The sequence below is a fragment of the Petaurus breviceps genome, unplaced genomic scaffold (genome assembly GCF_028583685.1).
Source record: "Petaurus breviceps papuanus isolate PSGF00001 unplaced genomic scaffold, PetGlider_PUasm1.0 296, whole genome shotgun sequence".
Taxonomy (NCBI): Eukaryota; Metazoa; Chordata; class Mammalia; order Diprotodontia; family Petauridae; genus Petaurus; species Petaurus breviceps.
The window spans coordinates 454,634-476,436 of NW_027186046.1; the positions used below are offsets into that span (position 1 = coordinate 454,634).

Here is a 21,803-nt window from a genome sequence, read left to right on the forward strand (position 1 = left end):
TCTATCTATCTATCTATCTATCTATCTATCTATCTATCTATCTATCTATCTATCTATCTATAGCTATGGAGAAGCATATCTAAGCTTTATTCTAACCTTCTGGGAGGTGGGAGAGAGTAGCATATATTTATAGGTATAGAAAAAATATCTAAACTTTATTGTGGATTTCTGGGGAGGGTCAGGGGGAGGGGAAAAAGGACAAAGTAAAAAAAGTACACAGCAGAGAACAAAAGAAAACTCACAAGGAAGCAAAGAAAAGATGGATAATTCTTGATACAACAAGTATTATTTAGCACATAGGCTTTCTTGAAATGCAAATTTATTGCTCCCTATTTTGATTCCTCCCTTATGTTCCACTATGCACATGACATGCTTTTATTTCTTTCTAACTTTATATTTAAATTCTTATATTTAAGTTTATGATATGTTTTCATTTCTTTTGTCTATTCAGTATTTGTATTCTGGAATTTGAGTCTAAAATAAAATTTGCAAAGAAAAAAAATGAAAAGGTGAGTTCACCACAAATGGTGAGGAAATTAAAACAACAATTAGCTTTTTTGTGCAACTGTTTGCCAATAAATATGACAATCTAAGTGAAGTGGATGAATGTTTATGAAAATTCATAACAAATTCATAGCAAAACACAAATTGCCCAGATTAATAGAAGAAAAAATAAAATGCTTAAATAAGCTCATTTTAGATAAAGAAATTGAACAGGCAATCAATGAATTCCTGAAGAAAAATATCTCCAGGTCAAGATGGCTTTACAAGTGAATTCTACCAAACATTTTAAAAACAATTAGTTCTTATACTTTATAAACTATTTGGAAAAAATTGGTGAAGAAGGAGTGCTACCAAATTTGTTTTATGACCTAAATATGGTCCTGATACCTAAACCAGGAAGAGTCAAAAAAGAGAAAGAAAACTATAGACCAATTTCCTTAAAGAATATTGAGGTAAAAATTTTTAAATAAAATATTAGCAAGAGATTACAGCAATTTCTCAACAGGATAATACATTAGGATATATACCAGAAAGGCAGGCTGATTCAGTATTAGGAAAACTATTGGCATAATTGACCACATCAGTAACAATACCAACAGAAATCACATGATTATCTCAACAAATGCAGGTAAAAAACTTTTGGCAAAATACAGCACCCATTCTTATTAAAAGCAATAGAGAGCATGGGAATAAAAGGAGTCTGTCTTAAACTGATATGTAGCATTAGCTGTAAGGGGGATAAACTAGAAGTCTTGGTAATAAGATAAGGAGTGAAGCAAGGATGCACATTATTGCCTCTATTATTTATTACTGTATTAAAAATGCTAGTTGTAGCAGTAAGAAGAGAGAAAAACACTAAAGAAATTAGAATAGATGATGAGGAAACAAAAGTATTACTCATTCCAAATGATATCATGTTATACCTAGAGAATCCTAGAGAATCAACTAAAAAACTCCTTGAAGTAATTAACAACTTTAGTAAAGTTGCAGGACATAAAATAAACCCACATAAATCATCAGTATTTTTGTATATTACCAGTAAAACACAGCAGCAAGAGATGGAGAGAAGTGAGCTCCACTTCATTAGAGGGGGGACACGGACCCTTTAATGAAGTGCCACTGGCTTGGAATTCTGCCTCAGGTTCTCTTATTGTAGATCGAACAATTTTTGACCCTACAACATGAAACCAATAATATCTACTATCAAATCCCACTCTAGCACCTAATAATTCTATAGCCCCAGGCAATTAATCTCTCAGTGCTTTTAGGTAATTTTTTAGACTCTAAATTGCACAGGAGATGGTCATATGCATTGATAAGTGGAATTTCTTCACCTGGGAGTTCTGTATACCAATGAAATCACATTCAGGGTCACTAACACCCCCCCTCCCCCCATGATCAAAGATTGTCTTTACTATTGAATTCCTGTATTTCCTGTTTGTGTCCTGATACTGGAACCTTTGGTTTTTTATCTCTTTCTCAGGAGTTTTGCTTGCAATATACAGAAAGACACAAGGGTTCCTAAGTCTTTTATATACTGAAAATTTGTATCCCAAAAATTTACCAAAGTTGTTGTTTTTGTTGATTTTTTAAAAATGCAAGGGGCAGCTAGGTGGAGCAGTGAGTAAAGTGCTGGCCCCAGAGTCAGGAGGACCTGAGTTCGGTTCCAGCCTCAGACACTTAACACCCCCCCCCCACACACACACACAAAACTAGCCATGTAACCTTGGGCATGTTACTTAACCCCAGTTGCCCTCCAAAAAGCAAAAATCAAAAAGTAACTCTCCATCATTTACCAACTAAACAATCATATCATCTCCAAGAAAGCAGAATTTTTAAAATAATATTTTATTTTTTTCATTTACATATAAAAATTTTAACATTCATTTAAAAAACAAATCTGAGTTCCAAATTCTGTCCCTCATTTCCTCCCTCTCCCTTTCTTGAGAAGGCAATTTGATACAGGTTATACATGTTCAATTAAGTAAAACACATTTACATATTAGTCATGTTATAAGAAAACAGACAAAAATATGAAAAAATAAAGTGAAAAATAATATGCTTCAATCTGCCTTCAGAAACCATAAGATGGCATTTTCATCATGAGTCCTTTGGAATTGTCTTGGATCATTGTATAACTGAGAATAGTTGTCATTCACAGTCAATCCTCATGCAATATTGGAATTTCTATGTACAATGTTGTCCTGGTTCTGCTCACATCACTTTGCATCAATTCAACTAAAGATTTCCAGGTTTTCTAAAAGCATCCTTCTTATAATTTCTTGTAGCACAATAGTATTCCATTATAATCATGTACTTTGACCCGTTTAGCCATTCTCCAGTTGGTGGAAAGCCCCCTAATTTCTAATTCTTTGTCACCACAAAGAAACTGCTATAAATATTTTTGTGTATATACATCTGTTTTCTTTTATTTAGTTCTCTCTGGGATACAGACCTTGTGGTGACATTTCTGTATAAGAATTAGTTGTTCTTAAAATGTTAGGTAAAATTCATTTGTAAATCCATTTTGCCCTGGAGATTCTTCCTGAGGAGTTCATTAGTTGCTTGTTCAATTTCTTTTTCTAAGATGGGGTTTTCCAGTTTTCCTACCTTTCTTTGTGCAAATAGTGAATTTCGCCCCCCAGAGTCTGAATCTTTGGGCTTTTCAAACATTCTGTACCCAATCATATGCACAGATTTATGACCCTTTTTGCGTAGTTTCCAATTGCACTCTAGAATGGTTGGATCAGTTCAAAAAAGTACCCTAGTTTTCCCACATCCCTTCTGACATTTATCATTCTTCTTTTCTATTATATTAGTCAATATGATAGGTGTGAGGAATTATCACAGATTTGTTTTAATTTGCATTTCTCCACTCAATTGCTGTGGCCAGCGAAGTTGGTGGGCTATCGAGTGGTGAGAATAATGAGATGGGGTATAATCAATAGCTTGTTTATTACAGAACCATTTCATACAGAGCCAAAGATAAAAGGAGCTCACAGAGTTTATATGTCCCCAGCAGAAGATCTATGCGACCAGAGAAAAATGCCAACAATGTACAAGGACCTTCCTTTGGTCTTGTTTACTTTTTAGCCTTGCTTAAGGTTAGTTATTTGTTAGGGCAATATCATAGGACCATGTCTGGAGGCATAAACAAGATTACACATCTTCCTGATTATCTGCCCTGTAACCTTGCAGATGTTTGTATAGGAGAGGGGAACATTCCGAGAGTGGAGCCCAGAGATAACCAAAAGTTCTCTATATCTCCTCCATTTATTTATTTTAAAAGGCTGCGGGCAGAATCATGCAATTCTACATTATATACCATTTTTTGAATGATACAAGAAAAACAGAAAATAAGGATGGGTAAACAGGTATATAAAACAAGTAGTACCACCTTTATTCCTAGGAAAGTTATTATCTGATGTACTTCTACATAACATTCCCTGAGTTCTTTTTATCCAATCTACAATTTTTTTTTTTTTGCCTCCAAGTCTGGTCTGTGACTTTCTTTCCAAGTGACTGCTAACTTTCATGGTCCATGAGGTGAGCCAAAATCATTTATATCAAGGGATGTGTTAGGGTCACCCCATAACCCATTAAGATTATTTCTAATTTCAGTCATGTTATATTCTGATTCATTATATTATTTGTTTACCATACAGAAATACATATATCTATAATCACATATTAACCTTTATCTAACTTGCATTAATTCAATCTCCTCAGCTATAGCAATTAGTTCATCTCTAAGCTGATTTATTGTTTTATAAAAACTCTGGTTGATTTCTGATTGTTACAAAAATCCTTGTGAAACAGACAATTCATGTAAAAATTGAGCTTGCACTATCTGATTTTGTACAGTGCTGATGGACATAGACATAGCAACTCTGCTTACTATAGTAGTAATTACAACAATTATCCCAGCAACAATGCAGAAAACACATCTCTTTTTTTTATTGAAACCCAATTGTTGATTGATTTGAGCAATAAAATGATCAGCACAAGAATGAAACCAATGCTCACTCTCTACAGGTATCATTACCATACTAGGTCTTCTTATAACAATAGCAATTGTCCCAAAGAAGTATTATCATGACATTCAGAAATCTTATAATTAACACATGTGAAATTGTAATGCTTATCACTTTTGGTGATATTTACATTGCTATGATTTCTCCACATGAATGCATACCTCCCTCCTAAACAAGCACATACAAAGCTACGGTCAGTCTTGCTCAAGTATGTCCCATTAGGAGCAAAAATAGCAAAAACCATTGTTATTGGGGCCCATGGCAAAGGGATTTTCCATATTTCCAGATTTCCTCTCTGTGAGTATCCAAACCAATTTTGTTTAGGGTACCCCCCCCATATCTGTGTTTATCGTTCGTGTCATTGTGCCCAGAAGCATAGATTTGCTGTTCCACCTGATGGCAATCAGGTACGTTAGTCCTTCAATTTAAAAATGGGGACCCACTTGACCCAAAGATGAGTCGCACACATCTCGGTCCGGACACAGCATCTGATGTTTATCCCACAATCTTGAACAATTCAAAAAAGTCCCCCAAAATCCCATAGTATATGTTGTGATATTCTCAAAGTGCATTAGCTCATCCACTCTGAAATTTTCTTCAGCATAGACGGTCCCATTCAGCTCTCTTTTAATTCTACACTTTCGCATAGATATAGAAGATAGATTAACAGGAATGTCCACAAGGGCGTCAGCATGTTTGAGTCTGCCCCAAGGATGATACTCATAATGATACTTGATAATTTGTACCAAGCTACATGAGGACGTATTTATCGTAGAAAACTACAGAGGTGGTTCATCCACTAACCCAGTAAAATTAAAATCAAGCACAGGACATGTTACATTTGCATTATAAATATCAAAATCTTTGGCAGTAGGTACTGACTCGTTTCCTTCTAAAGTGATTTCCTGAAGAAACTCCCCCCACCCAACCATCTCCACCCAAGGTGGAAGATCCAGGACTGCCCAGTATCTTGTAGAGGAAACTATTGGAAGCTGAGCAAGGATGGTAGTGAGCAGCATCACCGTCTGCTTGCCCTCATTTAAGCCCTGGCTCCTCTGCTGCCGAACTTGTCTCGTTCTTCTTTTGGGGGGAGGGGGTGGGGGGGGCCTGAATGCACAGCCTCTGCATTTGTTGACACAGTCCTGGTTCGCATTTCCAGCATCCAGACTTCCTCCTTTTCATCTGTGAAAACACACAAATAGCCTCGGCTGAGCACTATTACTCTGTGTGGACCAAACCATTGTCCTTATCATTTTTTCACATCACCCATTCAGTAACTGCAATTGCCTGGGGCTGTGATCTTTTAGAATGACTAATTGTATGGTCAGTAACACCCCAGAATTTTTCCGTTGGTGTTTTATTTTCATGATTTAATGTCACAATTTATTATGTATAGTGACAACTCCAACATTCATCTTGGGGTACCTGTGCTCCAAATACCCCCTTTTAGTTTTTGAAGAGCAGTTTTAAGTGTACATTTTTTTTTCCAGCAATGGACTGACCCGTGGGATTGAAAGGAAGCCCAGTAACATGGTGAATACCCCATTGAAGACAGAATTCAGCAAAGTTTTTTGAGGTGTAAGTGGCGCCATTGTCAGTCTTTAATTGTTTTGGTACACCCACAGCAGCAAAGCATGTAATAAGATGTTCTTGAACAATGTCTAATAAGGCAGCAATTTTTTCTGCACTTAGGGGCCACTGATTGACCCATATTGGTAAACGGTTCAATAGGATCAGCTGTTGGCTGCCCATCAATCAGGGCCCTTCCTAAAAATTTGTCATGATAGTGACCTTAAGTTGTGATAAAATATCTCTGCCCCATAAAGCCATTGGCAAGGAAGCCAAACAAAGCTGGAATTTTCCTGACATGCCCTCAAATTCCCAAGTAATTTTCCTCATACTTTGGAAAGGCTGGCTAACTTCTCCTATGCCCCTCATATTTATATCTGATTCTTGAACAATCCACTTTGGGTCCCATTGTTCCTGAATGACATTGGGCCAGTCTGCTCTGGTGTCCAAGAGACCCCAAATTCTCCTGCCCACCACCATATATGTGAAGGGTGGGTCTTGAGGTCGTAATGATTTGAGACCACATGACCTCTGGATTCTATATTTGAAATATCCGCTGTTCCTGTTTTAATTGGATCATGGGACTGCTGGGATTCGTCATTTTAATTTTAATCTTTTTATACTCTGCCCATTCCTTTTGTTCCACATAGGTTAGAGTCAATTGTATATCTATGTATTCCCCTTCTGAGGATAGTGAAAGGTTATATAAATGAGGTTAAAGAAAGTACCCCCATGGCCGGAGAAGAGCTCCTAAAAAGCACTTCTCTCTCCTGGACAGGAGAAATATTTAGGGATGTAGCCTTAGGCTGGAAGATAACAGGAGTTACTTCAGAGGGTGAGGGATGCACAGCTTCTTGCCCTTCTGAACCTCTGGAGTGCTGAACTGAACATAAGTCCCTGCTGTTTTTTATGGGCCCGGGATTTGGCCCTTGAGGCTGTTTCCCAAATTTCTAAATAGACATTCTGAAGCCCAAGGAAAGCCTTTATGACATTTGGGGCTTTTAGTTTTTGGTCGTAATTCACCATTACTGCCACCCCCTTGATATTCCCTTTTGAAATGACCCACTTTACTGCATTTAAAACAATTTTTGTTCTGTCTGTTTGTGGCAGCTTGTGTTTCTGCTATAACTTGTGAAAGACCATAGACTTTACCTCCATAGATTTTAGAATTAATTGATCCAAGGAGCTATCAGCAGGAAGTGCCAAAAAAATCTGTCTTAATATCTAAATTGCAATTCCCTGCGGCTATTTGTCTTACAAATTCTTCCAATCCCACAGTGCTTCCTCAGGGGCTTGTTGTATTTTGACCACAAAATCAGGAAATGATTCCTCAGGTCCCTGCATGATATTTGTAAAATTTTTTCCTGCTTGACCAGAACTGATTATCTCTTTCCATGCTTGTATGGCACAGTCTTGAATAGTACAATATACTGCCATTGAATAGCCCATTTGTGTGTTAGTTAATGTATTAGGTACGTCACTCAAAAGCATGGAAATGCTGGATATATTAGGTCCTTCTGCCAACATAAGATCATATAGTTTGCTATGACATTTTTCCTTGTAATTGGCTTCCAACTGTAAGTAGTCCCCTGGGGTTGGGCATATTTTAGCTGTTTCCCTCCAATCATATGGTGTCAAAGCTGTGACTGTTAAATTTTCCAATAATGACACCGTATAAAAAGCTGTTGCCCCACACTCCTGTACAGCCTTTTTTACCTCCTTAAGAGCTTTTATATTCAATTTTTGCCATGTCCTAGTGCCCTGGGCATCTACCATAACAGGGTATACCAACAAATTGCAGCCTTTAAATCCCATTTCTCTTAATGACTGTCTTTCGTCTTTCATGAGTTTTTGAAAAGGTGTATAAAAGTCTGAAACTACAGTGGGACTGTTGTTAGGCTTCCCAGCCTTTTCTGTTCCCCACGCAGTATTATAGGGCAGACTTGGGCTGAGGTTAAGAGGTTTGATATTTTCTAGGGGTATTTCTCCCACAAATTCAGGAGGTGTGGTCTCTTCCTGATCATTGCCTTCGCTCTCATGTGTGACAATGTATATTTCTTTAAGACCTGTTTTGTCTGCTAGGCACACTTTAATAATATTATAAATGGCAAATATGGAACCAGAGTCACTCTCCTGTCCATTCTCCTTAAAATAATTAACTGAAAGCTCTCCCACTGCTTCCTAATCAGGTCCTCTGATCTGGGAGCTGCTAGGGAGCCATGGGGCTGCCTGATAGACTATTTTTAGAAATTTTTTCAGAATCTGTTTCTTAACTGAAATCCCTTTCTTACACACCATAGGTTGTAATATTCTCAGATATTTTCCTTCATCTTTTAAGCCCTTCACTAAGTTTCCTCCCATACTACCTGTCTGTGAGCCCTGATTTTGTAAAAATGAAAATTGAGCATGCCGGCATTCACTCTTCTTAGAGCCTTCCCCTTACCTTGAAAACAATCCATTGTCCCTCGGATTTCATGTGGGCTCACTACCTGCCATCAAATCCCGGGGGTCCATTGCTAGAGACTTGACAGCAGTCCTTTGCCCCACGTTGTGAGCACCACAGCTGGTGGGCTAGCATGTGATGAGAATAATGAGATGGGTGTAGTCAACAGTCTGTTTATTACAGAACCATTTCACACAGAACCAATCATATGAGGAGCTCACAGAGTTTATATGTCCCCCAGCAGAAGATCGTGACCAGAGCAAAACGCAAACAATGTACAAGGACCTCCTTTGATCTCCTTTATTCTTTACCCTTGCTTAAGGTTAGTTATTTATTAGAACAATATCATAGGATCATGTCCAGAGGCATAAACAAAGAAGATTACACATCTTCCTGATTATCTGCCCTGTAACCTTGCAGATGTTTGCATATGAGAGTGAAACATTCTGTGTGTGGGGCCGGGAGACCCCGAAAGTTCTCTACACTCAATAGTGTTTTAGAAAAGTTTTTTCTTATGATTATAGTTTTGGTTACTTGGTCTGAAAACTGCCTCTTCATAAATTTTGACAATTTATCATTTGAGGAATAACTTATATTCTGATAAATTTGGGTCAACTCTTTATTATTTGAGAAATGAGACTTTGTCGGAGACACTTGCTGTGAATTTCCCACCCAGCATTCTGCTTCTTTTCTAATATTGTCTGCATTGGTTTTGTTTATGCATGTCCTTTTTAATTTAATATAATAAAAATTATTCATTTTACATCTCTATGCTCTTGTTGTTGACTTGATTTATTGCGTCTGATTCTCCATGACCGTATTTGGGGTTCCTTGGCAAAGATACTGGGGTGTTTTGCCATTTCCTTGTCTAGATCATTTTACAGATGAGGTAGTGAGGCAAAGAAGGTTAAGTGACTTCCACAGAGGTACACAGCTAGTAAGTGTCTGCAGCCATATTTTACTGAGGTCCTCATACCGCCTGGGCCAGTGTTCTATCCGTTGAGACACCCAGCATGTCATAATACTCTTTATCTTGTTTGGTCATAAATTCTTCTCTTATCCACAGATCTGAGAGGTAAACTATTCCATGCTTCCTTAATTTGCTCATGGTACCACCTATTATGTCTAAATCATATACCCATTTTGACTTTTTGCTGGGATATGGTGTGAGATGCTGGTTTATATCTGGTTTCTGCCAAACTGTTCTCCAGTTTTCCTACCTTTCTTTTGGCAAATAGTAAATTTCTCTCCCCAGAGCCTTGGGGTTTTTCAAACATTAGATTACCATGGTAATTTGCTGCTGTGTATTGTGTACCTAATTTGTTCCAATGAGCCACCACTCTATTTCTTAGCCAGAACAAGATTTTGTTTTTATGATTACTGGTTTGGTATGGCTAGACCACCTTCCTTTACATTTTTTATTAATTCCCTTGAAATTCTTGACCTTTTGTCCTTCTAGATGAATTTTGTTATTATTTTTTCTAGTTTTATAAAGTAATACTTTGTTACTTTGGTATGGCACTGAATAAGGGAATTAATTTAGCTGTAATTGTCATTTTTTATGCTAGCTCAGCCCACCCATGAACAATTAATATTTTTTTCCAATGGTTCAGATCTAATTTTATTTGTGTGAGAAAAGGTAACTGTGTTCATAAAGTTTTTGGGTTTGTCTTAGCAGGTAGAAACCAAAATATTTTATATAATTTACATTTATTTTAAATGGAATTTCCGTATCTCTTGCTCATGGGCTTTGTTGGTAACATATAGAAATATGGTTTATTTTGCATCCTACAACTTTTCTATAGTTGTTAATTATTTCAAGAGTTTTTATAGTTGACTCTCTAAGATTCTTTCAGTATACTGTCTTGTCATTTTATTTTTGTTTTTTTGGAGGGGGGAAGGTAGGGCAGTTGGGGTTAAGTGACTTGCCCAAGGTCACATGGCTAGTTTTTGTGTTAAGTGTTTGAGGTCAGATTTGACCTCAGGTCCTCCTGACTCCAGGGCTGGTGCTCTAATCACTGTGCCACCTAGCTGCTTCCCCCACCCTATCTTATCATTTGTAAAGAATAATAGTTACCTTTTTCCATTACCTCAGTCCTTCAATTTCATTTTTTTCATCTCTTATTGCTAGAGTTACCATTTCTAGTACACAAATGAGAAAGTATGGAAATAAGGAGCATCCTTGCTTCCCTCCTGATCTTAGTGGGAAACTTCTAGCTCACCCCAATAATAGAAAATGCTTGCTGATGGTTTTGGAAAGATACTTCTTATCAATTCAAGGAAAGCTCCATTTATTTTCATGCTTTCTAGTGTTTTTTTTTTAAATTTGGAACAGGTGTTGTATTTTGTCAAAAGCTTTTTCTATATCTATTAAGACAATGATATAATTAATGATTGGTTCTTTTTTTTTTTCTTTTGGTCAATTATACTGATATTTTCCCGTAATACTGAATCAACCTTGCATTCCTGGCATATATCCCACCTTGTCCTAGTGTATAATGTTTGCATTCTCTTTAATGAAATTATTGATCATTTCTATCATTTTTTTTCTTTGACTCACTCCTTTCTGATTAGACAATTAAATTTTGTTCCTTTGTCTAAGATCATCATTGCTTTCCTACCCTTTTTTTTAAATTTAAGTTTAAGCATAATAGATTCCGCTCCAGACCCTTACCTTTGCCCTATCTTTCTGTTTAAAGTGTGTTTCTTATAAACAATACAGGGTTGAATTTTAAATTCTTTTTCATTATTCTTTTTGGAGGGGAGAATGTAGGGCTATTGGGGTTAAATGACTTGCCCAAGGTCACACGGCTAGTTTTGTTTTAAGTGTCCAAGGCTGGATTGCAACTCAGGTACTCCTGACTCCATGGTCGGTGCTCTATTCACTGTGCCACTTAGTGTTCCCCCGAATTTTAAATTATAATCCATTCTGTTATCCACTTCCATTTTATGGGTGAGTTCATCCCATTTTTAATTCACAAATATGATTACTGTGTACTTCCCTATGTCCTATATTTCACCTCATTCATTCTTCTCTCTTTCTTTCCTTCAGTAATCAGCCCTCCCCTTTATCAGCCCTCCTTTCTCTTATCTCCTTTAACCCCCCCCCCCCCCACTTACCTGTATGGCAAGAGAAATTTGTATACTCAAATGAATGTATACGTCATTTCCACTTTGAGTAAATTCCAATGAGAGTAAGGTTCATGCCTAGTCCCCATTCACTACATTTCTAGCTTCCCTATAAAAGCTATTCCTTTCATCCCCCTTTTTGTCAAACAATTTACCCCATTTTGCCTGTCTCTTCCTATTTGTACTAGTGTAAACCCCCTTCTCACCCCTTCATTTATTTTTTAAATATTTCCATCAGAGTTAACTCTCACTTGGCCCTCTATCTATGTGTACGTCTTCTAACTGCCCTAAAAATTTAAAATCTCACCTATGGTACATTTTTCTTTAAAAAAAAAAACTTTCCTCCAAACAAAGGACAAAAAGATGATGGTTATTAGAGGGACTGCAGAAATATAGACACAATGTCATATTGTTAAGTTATGAATCAGTACAACAATTTTGAAACATAATTTGGAATTATGCAAATAGTGTAAACAAATATTATAACGTTTGACTCAGACATACTAGAGACTATAGAGATTAGGTTTATTCATTAAGGAGGGCATTGATAAAAAGAGAAGGCACCAAATATACCAGATCATTTATAGCAACAAATGTTGTTATAACAAAATATTTGAAACAAAGCAGATGGACATCAATTAGAAAATGGACAAAGAAATTTTGGTACATGAATGTTATAACTTATTACTGTGGTATAACAAATAATGCCTATGATTAATTCAGAGAAACATGTACATACTCAATTGAATGCAGAGTAAAGAAAGTAGAACCGGGGCGGCCAGGTGGCTCAGCGAGTAAGAGCACCGGCTCCAGTGTCGGGATGACCTGGGGATCAAATCTGGGCTCAGATACTTAGCACCACACCCAGAAATAACTGGCCATGTAACCTTGAGCAAGTTACTTAACCCCAATTGCTTAAAAAAAAAGAAAGTAGAACCAACACACACAAACACTCACACACATTTTACCAAAGTAAATAGAAAGAACAGGCACAAAACCAATTAAAATGAACGTGACAAAATGACAACAACAAGTAGGGATCTTGAGAGACATGAGGAGACTCCAGTCGCCCACTGCTCATTGAGTATAGTTCTCTGGATGAGGTCCCAGTTGGGCGTGGCATGGTCCATGTGTTTTTGACACCACTTCTCTGAAAGCAGGTGACATCTCAGCAGTGTCTTGGGTTGCTGTCTTAGCATATTGCTTACATCTCAAACTTTTCATTCAGTAGAAGAAACAAATCATTAGATGAAAAATTAACTGTGACACACACACATATATGTGTACCCCCATATATAGGTATGTGTTTGTATGCATATACATCTACATGTGTATGTTATATAGATTATGTTTATATAAACACATTTTTACTTACATCCACATATATTTATATTTTTATTTGGACCACCTGTCATGTCTTTAATGCCCTGTAATGTAATGCCAAGCAAAGGCAACTTCCCAAGTTTCAAAATACCAGCATAGGTGCTCTCCATTTTATTCAGTGAAAAATTAAGAACAGAGAAAATCAAAATACACCATCATTCAAAATACAGCATTTACTAAGTGTGATTAAATAATCTCCAAGTACTACCCCACCCCAGGACCTTCCAATCATTCAATCAATTACAAAGTCCCTGTTCTAAATACTACTCCACCCCTAGGCTGTACCTTCATTTAGTCCATCACAAAGCCCCTCTTCTCAAATGGGGATTAGTTTCCAATCATAAGTAAAGTACATTCATTTGTTCAATCATAGAACACAAAAAGGTCAAAAGTTCCCCACCCCTGGATCATAATTAAATCTACTCCAGAGTTACAACAAGTTTAAGCACAGCACTTAATACCCAAATGGAGGTCTTTTCTTCATCTTGACATGAGGCAAGTTCTCAGCAATCTTTGTTCCTGGGGAGACAAAGCTTAGCAAGGCCACAAGATACATTGTCAGTCTTTTCATTAATTCATTCTCTGTCTGCAGAACAGTCTCTGGAGCTCTGAACCAACAGCAAGGTTCCACAACCTCTGCAACAGCAGCACTGTCCTTCACCAGTGGACAAATCTGGCAAAACAACCTCAAAACAGACAAAGTACCAGCATAACAGCCATGTCTCCTCAGTCCTTGGCAGCTCAGGGGACAGGTCTCAAAAGTCCTGGGCAATTCAAAGTGACCCTCAGCAATCCTCTCAGTCTCTCTCTGCCTCCAAGATGCTGCTTCCAAAAAGTTCTTCTGCCTCTCTCTTGTGTCTCTCCAAATTTATGTCACAGCTCCTCCCAGTCTAGCCCTCTCTTTTCATGTCAACAAGTCCATCCCACAAGTGGGATTAACAAGCTCTGGGTTTTAACAACAAAAACCAAGCCAATACAGGGGGATCTTTATATTCCTTTACTATTACATGCCCTCGCCCTGACCCCTGCCTCATATTGTCCCTCCGTTTATTTAAGACACTGCTCACACACCACCCCTCTCTCACACACTTTTATATACTCACACGCAGGCTTTTTTTTCTTGTATATTGGCCCTGTATATTTTTGTTCTGCACAAACATCCACCTGTGTACATGTTCTCTCACCTGAGAGAATGGAAGCTCCCTGACAACATTTCTGTATCATATCCCCAGCTGTGGGCTTATAACCTGGCCAACATAGGTTGCTTGTTAATTCTTTACGATTGTGCACTGGACAGGACTAGTGACCGTCTGACCTGCCATCACACAGGTGTGCCTGCCCATCCTCTTTTTTCATCCACAGGGAATGAAAATCAAGTCAATCTTTCTTTTTCCTTTCCCTTTTTTCTTCCTTTTTTTAACCTTACTTTTCCCTACCTACTCACCAGAGCCTCCACTCTGGATTCTGAGGCTTGGGCTGACCAGTTTAAATGTCCCTCTCATCACCAAACTCTCTTCCATCAGGATTATCTACTTCACTTAAATCCCTCCTGTTTCCCAGCTCTTTCTCCCCTATTCTTCCTTTGCTCTCTCTGTCCCTAACAAACTTCTACTGAATAAAGAACTATCCCTTCCTCCCCAAAATCACTTTCCATAATTTTGTATTGACATGTATACTTCAAAATACTTTTGTGCTCTCCAGTAGAGGGTAAGGGCTGCACTGTTTCTTTTTTTTTTTCTCTTTACACTCCCAGCATGTAATACAGGGCAGACCATATAGCAGAAGCTTAATAAATGGTCATTGAATTTGTGCTGTGTCTGGTCTAGACAGGAGGGTCCTGCCTCAGGGGACTTTGTGCCAAGGCAGTATTGAGTGATGATGTGTAAGGCAGCCCAGAGCTGGCAGCTGTTGTCCCGAAGGGCTTCTAAGAGGACCCTGTTCAAGGATCAATTTTCAGGGTACCTACCATACCTGACCAAACTGTCATCAGAGCAACTAACACCACGGGTGGCCAATTTTGGGCTGAAATGTACTATCACTGTGGTATCCTCCAGGACATACAGTGACTGAGCCATTTAAGTCCCTGGGGGCTGGTGCCTCAAGACTGCACCACATTCTTATAGTACCTGGTGCCTGATTCATGTTTTTAACTGAATTAGCATCAGGAGGACCTGAGTCCAGATCCTGACTTAGAAACTAATTAGCTGCATGATCCTGGATAGGTAAGTTAACCTCTGTCTTCCTCAGTTTTCTCATCTTTAAAATGGGGATAATATAGAGTCAACTTCCCATATTGTTGTGAGGATCAAATGAGAAAGAACTTGTGAAACACTTTGTGAACCTGATAGTGCTATGTAACTGATGGCCATTTGTTGTTCATGTTGCCCACCCCAACCCAGTAGAAGATGAGCCTGACCCTGAAGGACTGTCTCTCCCACATGGAAAATGTTCTAAAAACCTACTGAGTCTCAAGTCTGAGGCCTAGTCTTCCAGGCCATGGCCTTAGGCCTTGATGGCCAATCTTGGTCCTTTCAGGGTCAGGCTTTCATGGAGATCCAGGTCATTTCCGGGAAAGTCTCGGTTTTTTTGGCTGTGGTCCCCTTCAGTGATCTTCAATACCCATTACCCATCAGAGCACTTGGTCCTTGGCAGGCTACATTTACCTTAAGACACACTGATCCCCTCAGAGCTGAGCCTTGAAGGACCTTGGTCCCTCACTCATCAGTATAAGAGAGGAAATTGTAGGGCCTGGGTTTGGGGGTGTAAGGCAGCAGGGTTGGCCACCACATCCTGGGCCAGCCTCTTATCTGCCTAGCTTTTCTCCTCAGCACATTTGAGACGGGGCAGCTGAGGACAGAGGTGAAGAACCAGCATGGGCCCCACAGTCACTTTCCTGATGTCCATTGGTGAGTCCCCAGGGCCAGGCCTAGGGATGGAGGGACATTGTGTCAAGGTCCTTGGCTCCTGACCTGAAGGACAAGGAGGAGCCTAAGGAGGAGACAGAACCATTTGGGGCAGAGCAGGAGCCCAGTGTCTGCTCAAAGGGCTCTTCCTTCACATTCTGGCCAAAGCAGAATTAGAGGCTCAGGGGCTTTGGGGAGAGTTGGTGATGGGTCAGTGTGGGCTGGAGGGGAGGCATCGATAACCTGAGCTTCTCTTACAGGGCTGTGTCTGGGCTGGGTGGTGCGGGCACAGACGGGTGAGTCCTGGCCCCAACATCCCATTGTTTCCTTTTTCTTTCTTGAGATAGGACAATTCTGCCAACCTCTCTGAGGACAAGCAGGGAGGGACACAGGGGACATTGGGATGAATGGAGGGGGTGACTGAGGGAGGGTCTTCTGAATCCAGAGGTGAAAGAAACAGAGAAATCTCTGGGAATCCAATCTGTTTACTTCTCAGACCCCCTTCCCAGGCCCACCCTCTGGGCTGTCCCCAGTCCTGTGGTTCCTGGGGGAGCAGATGTGACCCTCAGGTGCCAGGGCCACCTGGGGAGTGACCGATTCCAGCTCTGGAAGGATGGAGAGTTCAGAGAGGAGAGAAATGCCTCCTGGCAGCAGGCAGAGTTCATGCTCAGGAGTGTGGATGCCTGGAGAGATGGGAGAAGCTACCACTGCCGCTCTGGGCAGGGACCCTTGTGGTCAGAGCTCAGTGAGCCCCTGGCCCTGGTGGTGACAGGTGAGGGGGTGCTGGTCTGCAGCCATCCCTGGTGGGGAGGGGCCGGTCCTGAGAGGGGAGCCCAGAGCCCTCTCTGCAGGGTCACCTAGAAGTGGGACAAACCCTCAAGCTTTGCTCCCCTGCCTCCCCTTATCAGGCCCCTGTAATGCCTGTCTCCCAGCTGACATGTGGAGGGCATAGATAAGGTTATGTAATCTTTCCTCTGACTAACCTTATGAGTAGGAGAACACATGTACCATGATTTCCCTCTTAGGGATGGGGAAACTGAGGCCTGGAGGGGAGAAAAGGGGGCTTGAGCAGGTCAATGGACTCTTAGTGTCAAGGGCAGGGTCTGAACCCACGTCTCCCAGCCCCAAACCCCGGATCTTTCCCCACTTGGTCAGTGGCCCTGGTGACCTGGGCAGGAAAGCAGGGCTGCCGTCCCTCAAAGGGCACACGGCAGCCTTTGGCAGCAGGGGCACACAGCTTTAGCAGAGAAAACCTTGTCTAGAGAAATGTTTCCTGTCTCCTCTCCGGCCCAAAGTGGCAACAGCCCACCTGGCCCCGTGTTTCTCTCTTGTTCTTTTCTGCTTCCACTTCATTCCCATCAGTCTGAACAGATGACAACAACACCTCACTTTATGTCCCACCATGCTGCCTTTGCTCACCCAGATCCCCCTGCCTGGGATACCCTTCCCACAGTCACTCACCATTTTACTTCGTACCCATAAAGTCCGACTCAGATCCCGTCTGCCCCAGGATCCTGTCCCTGCATCAGCGGCCCTTGGCCCTCCCCGAGTGGTGCCTGCTCCTCTCTAGTATGCCCACTCTAGCACTGGGGCCCTTTATACCACACCAGGCTGCCATCCATCTCACCTGAATTAGAATGTAGTCTGCTGAAGTGGGAAGGAGCCTGTGGCAGGAGGTTCAAACACCCTCTAGGTCCTAGCTGCATGACTGTGGGGAAGTCCTCAACCTTCTTTGGACCTTGGTTCCCTCTTCCGTGTCATGAAACTTGTGGGCTGGATTGTCTAATGGGGTCATTGGAGCTTGAAGCCTTGTGCTCCCTGAGACTGTGAGCTCCTGAGAGCAGTGGAGTCTTCTCTGAACCTTTGGGAATTCCCCTTCACTGAGCCTCTGGTGTCTGAAAAGTGGGTTATGAGTGAGGGCAGGAGAACCAGAAAAATATAATTCCTCACTGTGCTGCCCTGAGAGAGCCTCCATCCCCCTCTACCAGCCCTTGCACACCCAGGGACACACAGCTCTTCTAACTCTGCCATGGCATCACCGAGGGGTGGGCAGGGGTGGTAGGACAGGGACCTGGTACCATATAGCCATTTGCAGAAGTGGGTAGGGTCTGGGCCTGGGTCATCTGTCTAACCCCTGGTCACGGGGTTATTGGGAGGAAAGAGCTTTGCAATCCTCAAAGCTTAACAGAAGGGTCTGAATTGGCCAGAAATGGTGCATTAGGATCTTCCCTTGGTGCAGCAGGCTCAGGCTCTCAAGACAAAGCTGGGTCCCTTGGAGGAGGTGAGAAAAGGGGAAGGGGGAGGGGAGGGCAACCTCCTCTGCCCAAATACCTTCTTTTCCCATCTTTCTGTATATTCATTGCCTTCCTGGGTCTAGAACATCTTCCTGAGGGTGACTCAGGAGGCCAGTTACCCAGCCCTGAGCAGACCTACAGGACTGGACAGAGGGGTCTGGCCAGGGTCCCCCAGTCCTCTCTCCCCCAGCTGGATTTCAGTGAATGATTTGAGTGGATCAGGGGGAAAGATAAGGTTGCTAACTTTCTTCCTCCTTTCACAGGAGCCCTCCTCAAGCCCTCCATTTCAGCCTCATCTGCTTCCACAATATCTCCAGGGACATCAGTGACAATCTGGTGCCAAATATCACAAAAAATGGCGTACTCTCAGGGCTACAGCTTTGCCCTGCTGGAAGCAAAGAGCCTGGAACCCTTGCAGTTACAGAGCCCTGCAGGATTTCGGGCTATTTTCTCACTTCTGTCTGTGAGGCCAGAGGACACAGGGAACTACAGCTGTGTTTACTATAGGAAGACAGCCCCACACAAGGGGTCACATCCCAGCAAGATGTTGGAGTTGATTGTGCCTGGTGATAGCCATGATTCTATCCCTCATATAGAGACCCACAGAGTGATGGGGACAGCAGAAAATCCTGGGAATTCTGAAGGGATAGTTTGGGGGGAGGCTGGAAGAGACTCTGGGACCCTCTCTTGTTTTATATGAACCCACATTTGAGTCTTGGAGGAGTGGGGGTGTCCCCATCTCAAGGCAGGCACATCTCATTAAGATGTTAGGGCGGAGAGCCCAGAAATGACATCTTACATTGATCTCTGGTACCCCTTTTCCCTTAGGACGATTCCCCAAACCCACCCTTGGGGCTCAAAGTAGTCTTGTGGTGGCCCCAGGGGCCAACATCACTCTCTGGTGCTCAAGGCCCAAGCTATCTTCCCTTGGAGAGGTGATTTTCACTCTGTGGAAGGCTGGGATCCAGAAGCCCTTACAGCAGCAGACCTCAGCAGACCTCTGGACTAGCTTCCTCCTCCCATCTGTGAGACCCGAGGACACTGGGAGCTACAGCTGTGCTTACATGGACCATACAGTGTCTGCTAGAGAATCAGAGCCTAGTGAGGCCCTGGAGCTGGTGGTCCCAGGTGAGGGGGGTGTGGGCACAGAATAACTTTGAGGATGAGCCCTCTGCTCTCTGCCCAGACAGGGGCCTCACAGAGACAAGGCCTGGGGTTTACACAACCAGCTCTTCCCTGGGGCCTGGCAGGACTCTGGGCTCTTGGGAGACATGAAGAATTTCCCTTGTGATCTAGATTCTGGGGAAGAAAGGTCATGGTGGGGACTGAGCTGGGGGTTAGGAGAAGAGTCACAGAGACCCAGAGTGGAAAGGGGTCTTGGAGGTTCTTGAGGCCAAACATTCCCATTACCAAAGATAAAAGGGAGGCCTAGAATAAGGACTTGTCCAAGGTCACACAACAAGAGTGTGACAAAGCCTGGAAATGACCCTGAGGCTTCCCACTCCTGGACCTGAGCCCCGGTTTTAGGCTGAGCCCTGGGCCTGTGAGGGACAGCCCAGATGAACAGGGAGGGGTGTGATCTTCCCTCCAAAGAGTCATCAGAGGTCTGAGACCACAGGTTCAAAAATAAAAGTTCCTTAGATTCTAGCTACAGCTAGAAATGTATGAGTGATCTTATGGTCAAACTCTCATTTACAGATGTGATAAAATGTTGGGCTTTGAGTTAGAAAGACTCATCTTTATGATTTTGAATCTGGTCTCAGATATTTGCTTGATATGTGATCCTGGGAAAGTCACTTAATACTGTTTGCCTCAGTTTTCTCATATGTAAAATCAGCTAGAGAAGGAAATGACCAACCACTCCAGTATCTACCAAGAAAATCTCAAAAGGTGCCATGAAGAATCAGACATGACTGAAAACAGCTGAACCTAACTAAGACTCAGAAAGGGCCAGTAACTGGACCAAGGTCACACAGGGACTCACAGGCAGAGCAGGGACTTGATCCAGGTTTCCTGACTCCCAGCCCCTTGTTCTTCCTATCCCAGGATCTCTCCCCAAGCCTTCCCTCTCAGCCCTCCCAGGCCTTGTGGTGGAGCCCGGGATGCATGTGACTCTCCAGTGCCGGCAGCCCCCTCAGACATTCCTCAGTGGCCTGACATTCACTCTGCTGAAGGTGGGGACCCCTCAGGCCTTGCAGAGCCAGAGCCCAGCTGGGACCTCAGCTGCCTTTCCCCTCCTCTCTGTGAGGGCCCAGGATGCTGGCAACTACAGCTGTGTCTACTATGAGAGGATGGCTCCATACCAGGTGTCTGAGCCCAGTGAGGTCCTGGAGCTCTGGGTGACAGGTGAGGGGGTGCCCAGGTCCCCAAGGCATAAAGCACATGGTTGTCAGTATACAGAGCCTGACCAGAAAATCTGGGAGGACATATTGTTCAGGCTCTTTTGACCATCATGAGGAACAGATTGGGACAAGGTGAGGTGAGGTCCCTAAAGAAGGGGAGGGCCAAGGTGGAAGCATGAACCAGCTCAGGTACTGCTCCAAGTTAATAAGTCAAGGACAGAAGGAGGAACAAGCCCCCATTTCTAGGCAGCCCCAGAAAATATCTGGGGATTACCATACACTTCTCTCCAGAAAAGGAGATTTGGGCTAATAAATGAGCAAAGAGCTAATGGAAGCAGGAGCCAATGGTCAGGGAATCTTTAGGGAGCTCACAGGTCTTACTCCCCCACCCCCATTCCAACTGTGGAGAAACATTGAGGAGCTCTAACCTCTGTTTGTTTTCCCAGATGCTCTCCCCAAGCCTTCCTTCTCAGCCCAGCCTGGCCCCGAGGTGGCCTCAGGGGCCAACGTGACCTTTCTCTGCTGGGGACCCTCATGGGGTTCTAGGTTTGTTCTGTATAAGGAGGGAGGTGAGAAAGACCTGCCAAGAATAGATACTTCCCAAGGTGGGGCCCAGTTCTTCCTGACCCATGTGAACCCCCAGGACTCCGGCAGTTACAGCTGCAGCTACCAGCGTGTCACCAATGGAAGTCTCTGGACACAGCACAGTGACCCCCTGCAGCTCACAGTGAGAGGTGAGCAGGAGCCCACAGGACCCACTGGAGGGGCCGACGACCACTCCCACTCTCAGCTCCTACAAGGAAATGAATCCAAGGCCTTGGCTCTGGCCAAGAGACACAGATAAGGGAGAAGAAAGCTTTTGACACTGTCCTCAATTCCAGGGCCATAGGTCTCAGGGAGTGCGCTGGCCCAGGGGCTTCCACCATACATCTCATGACTCCCCCTGCCCCATCTCGGTTTCCTTCTTTCTACCCCTTATTTGAAGGGATGAAGCCTCCCTGAGCTGGATTTGTGCCTAACTATTGAACACTGGTGGTGATGAGGTCTGTGGGGAGGAGGAAGTTCAGGGACATTGTCAGGGGCCAGGTGAGGATCTCTGTGATTCATGAGGATTCTTCTCTCTCCCTTCCCCCCCCCCCCAGCATCAGACCCCAGCTACACTCTCATCGTCACCCTCAGCTGTGTGGCCTTCCTCTTCCTCC

General features: G+C 42.5%; 1 protein-coding gene across 1 annotated transcript in view; it reads left to right on the top strand.

Annotated features, from left to right (window-relative positions):
• The window catches only part of LOC138167753 (immunoglobulin superfamily member 1-like), a 59,406-nt gene that overhangs the window by 17,552 nt on the left and 20,051 nt on the right, over positions 1-21,803 (top strand). The window contains exons 9-13 of the mRNA XM_069096719.1: positions 16,462-16,737; positions 18,577-18,825; positions 19,088-19,387; positions 20,306-20,605; positions 21,048-21,335. Coding sequence (XP_068952820.1) covers positions 16,462-16,737; positions 18,577-18,825; positions 19,088-19,387; positions 20,306-20,605; positions 21,048-21,335 — 1,413 coding nt within the window. The remainder of the gene's footprint in view (positions 1-16,461; positions 16,738-18,576; positions 18,826-19,087; positions 19,388-20,305; positions 20,606-21,047; positions 21,336-21,803) is intronic.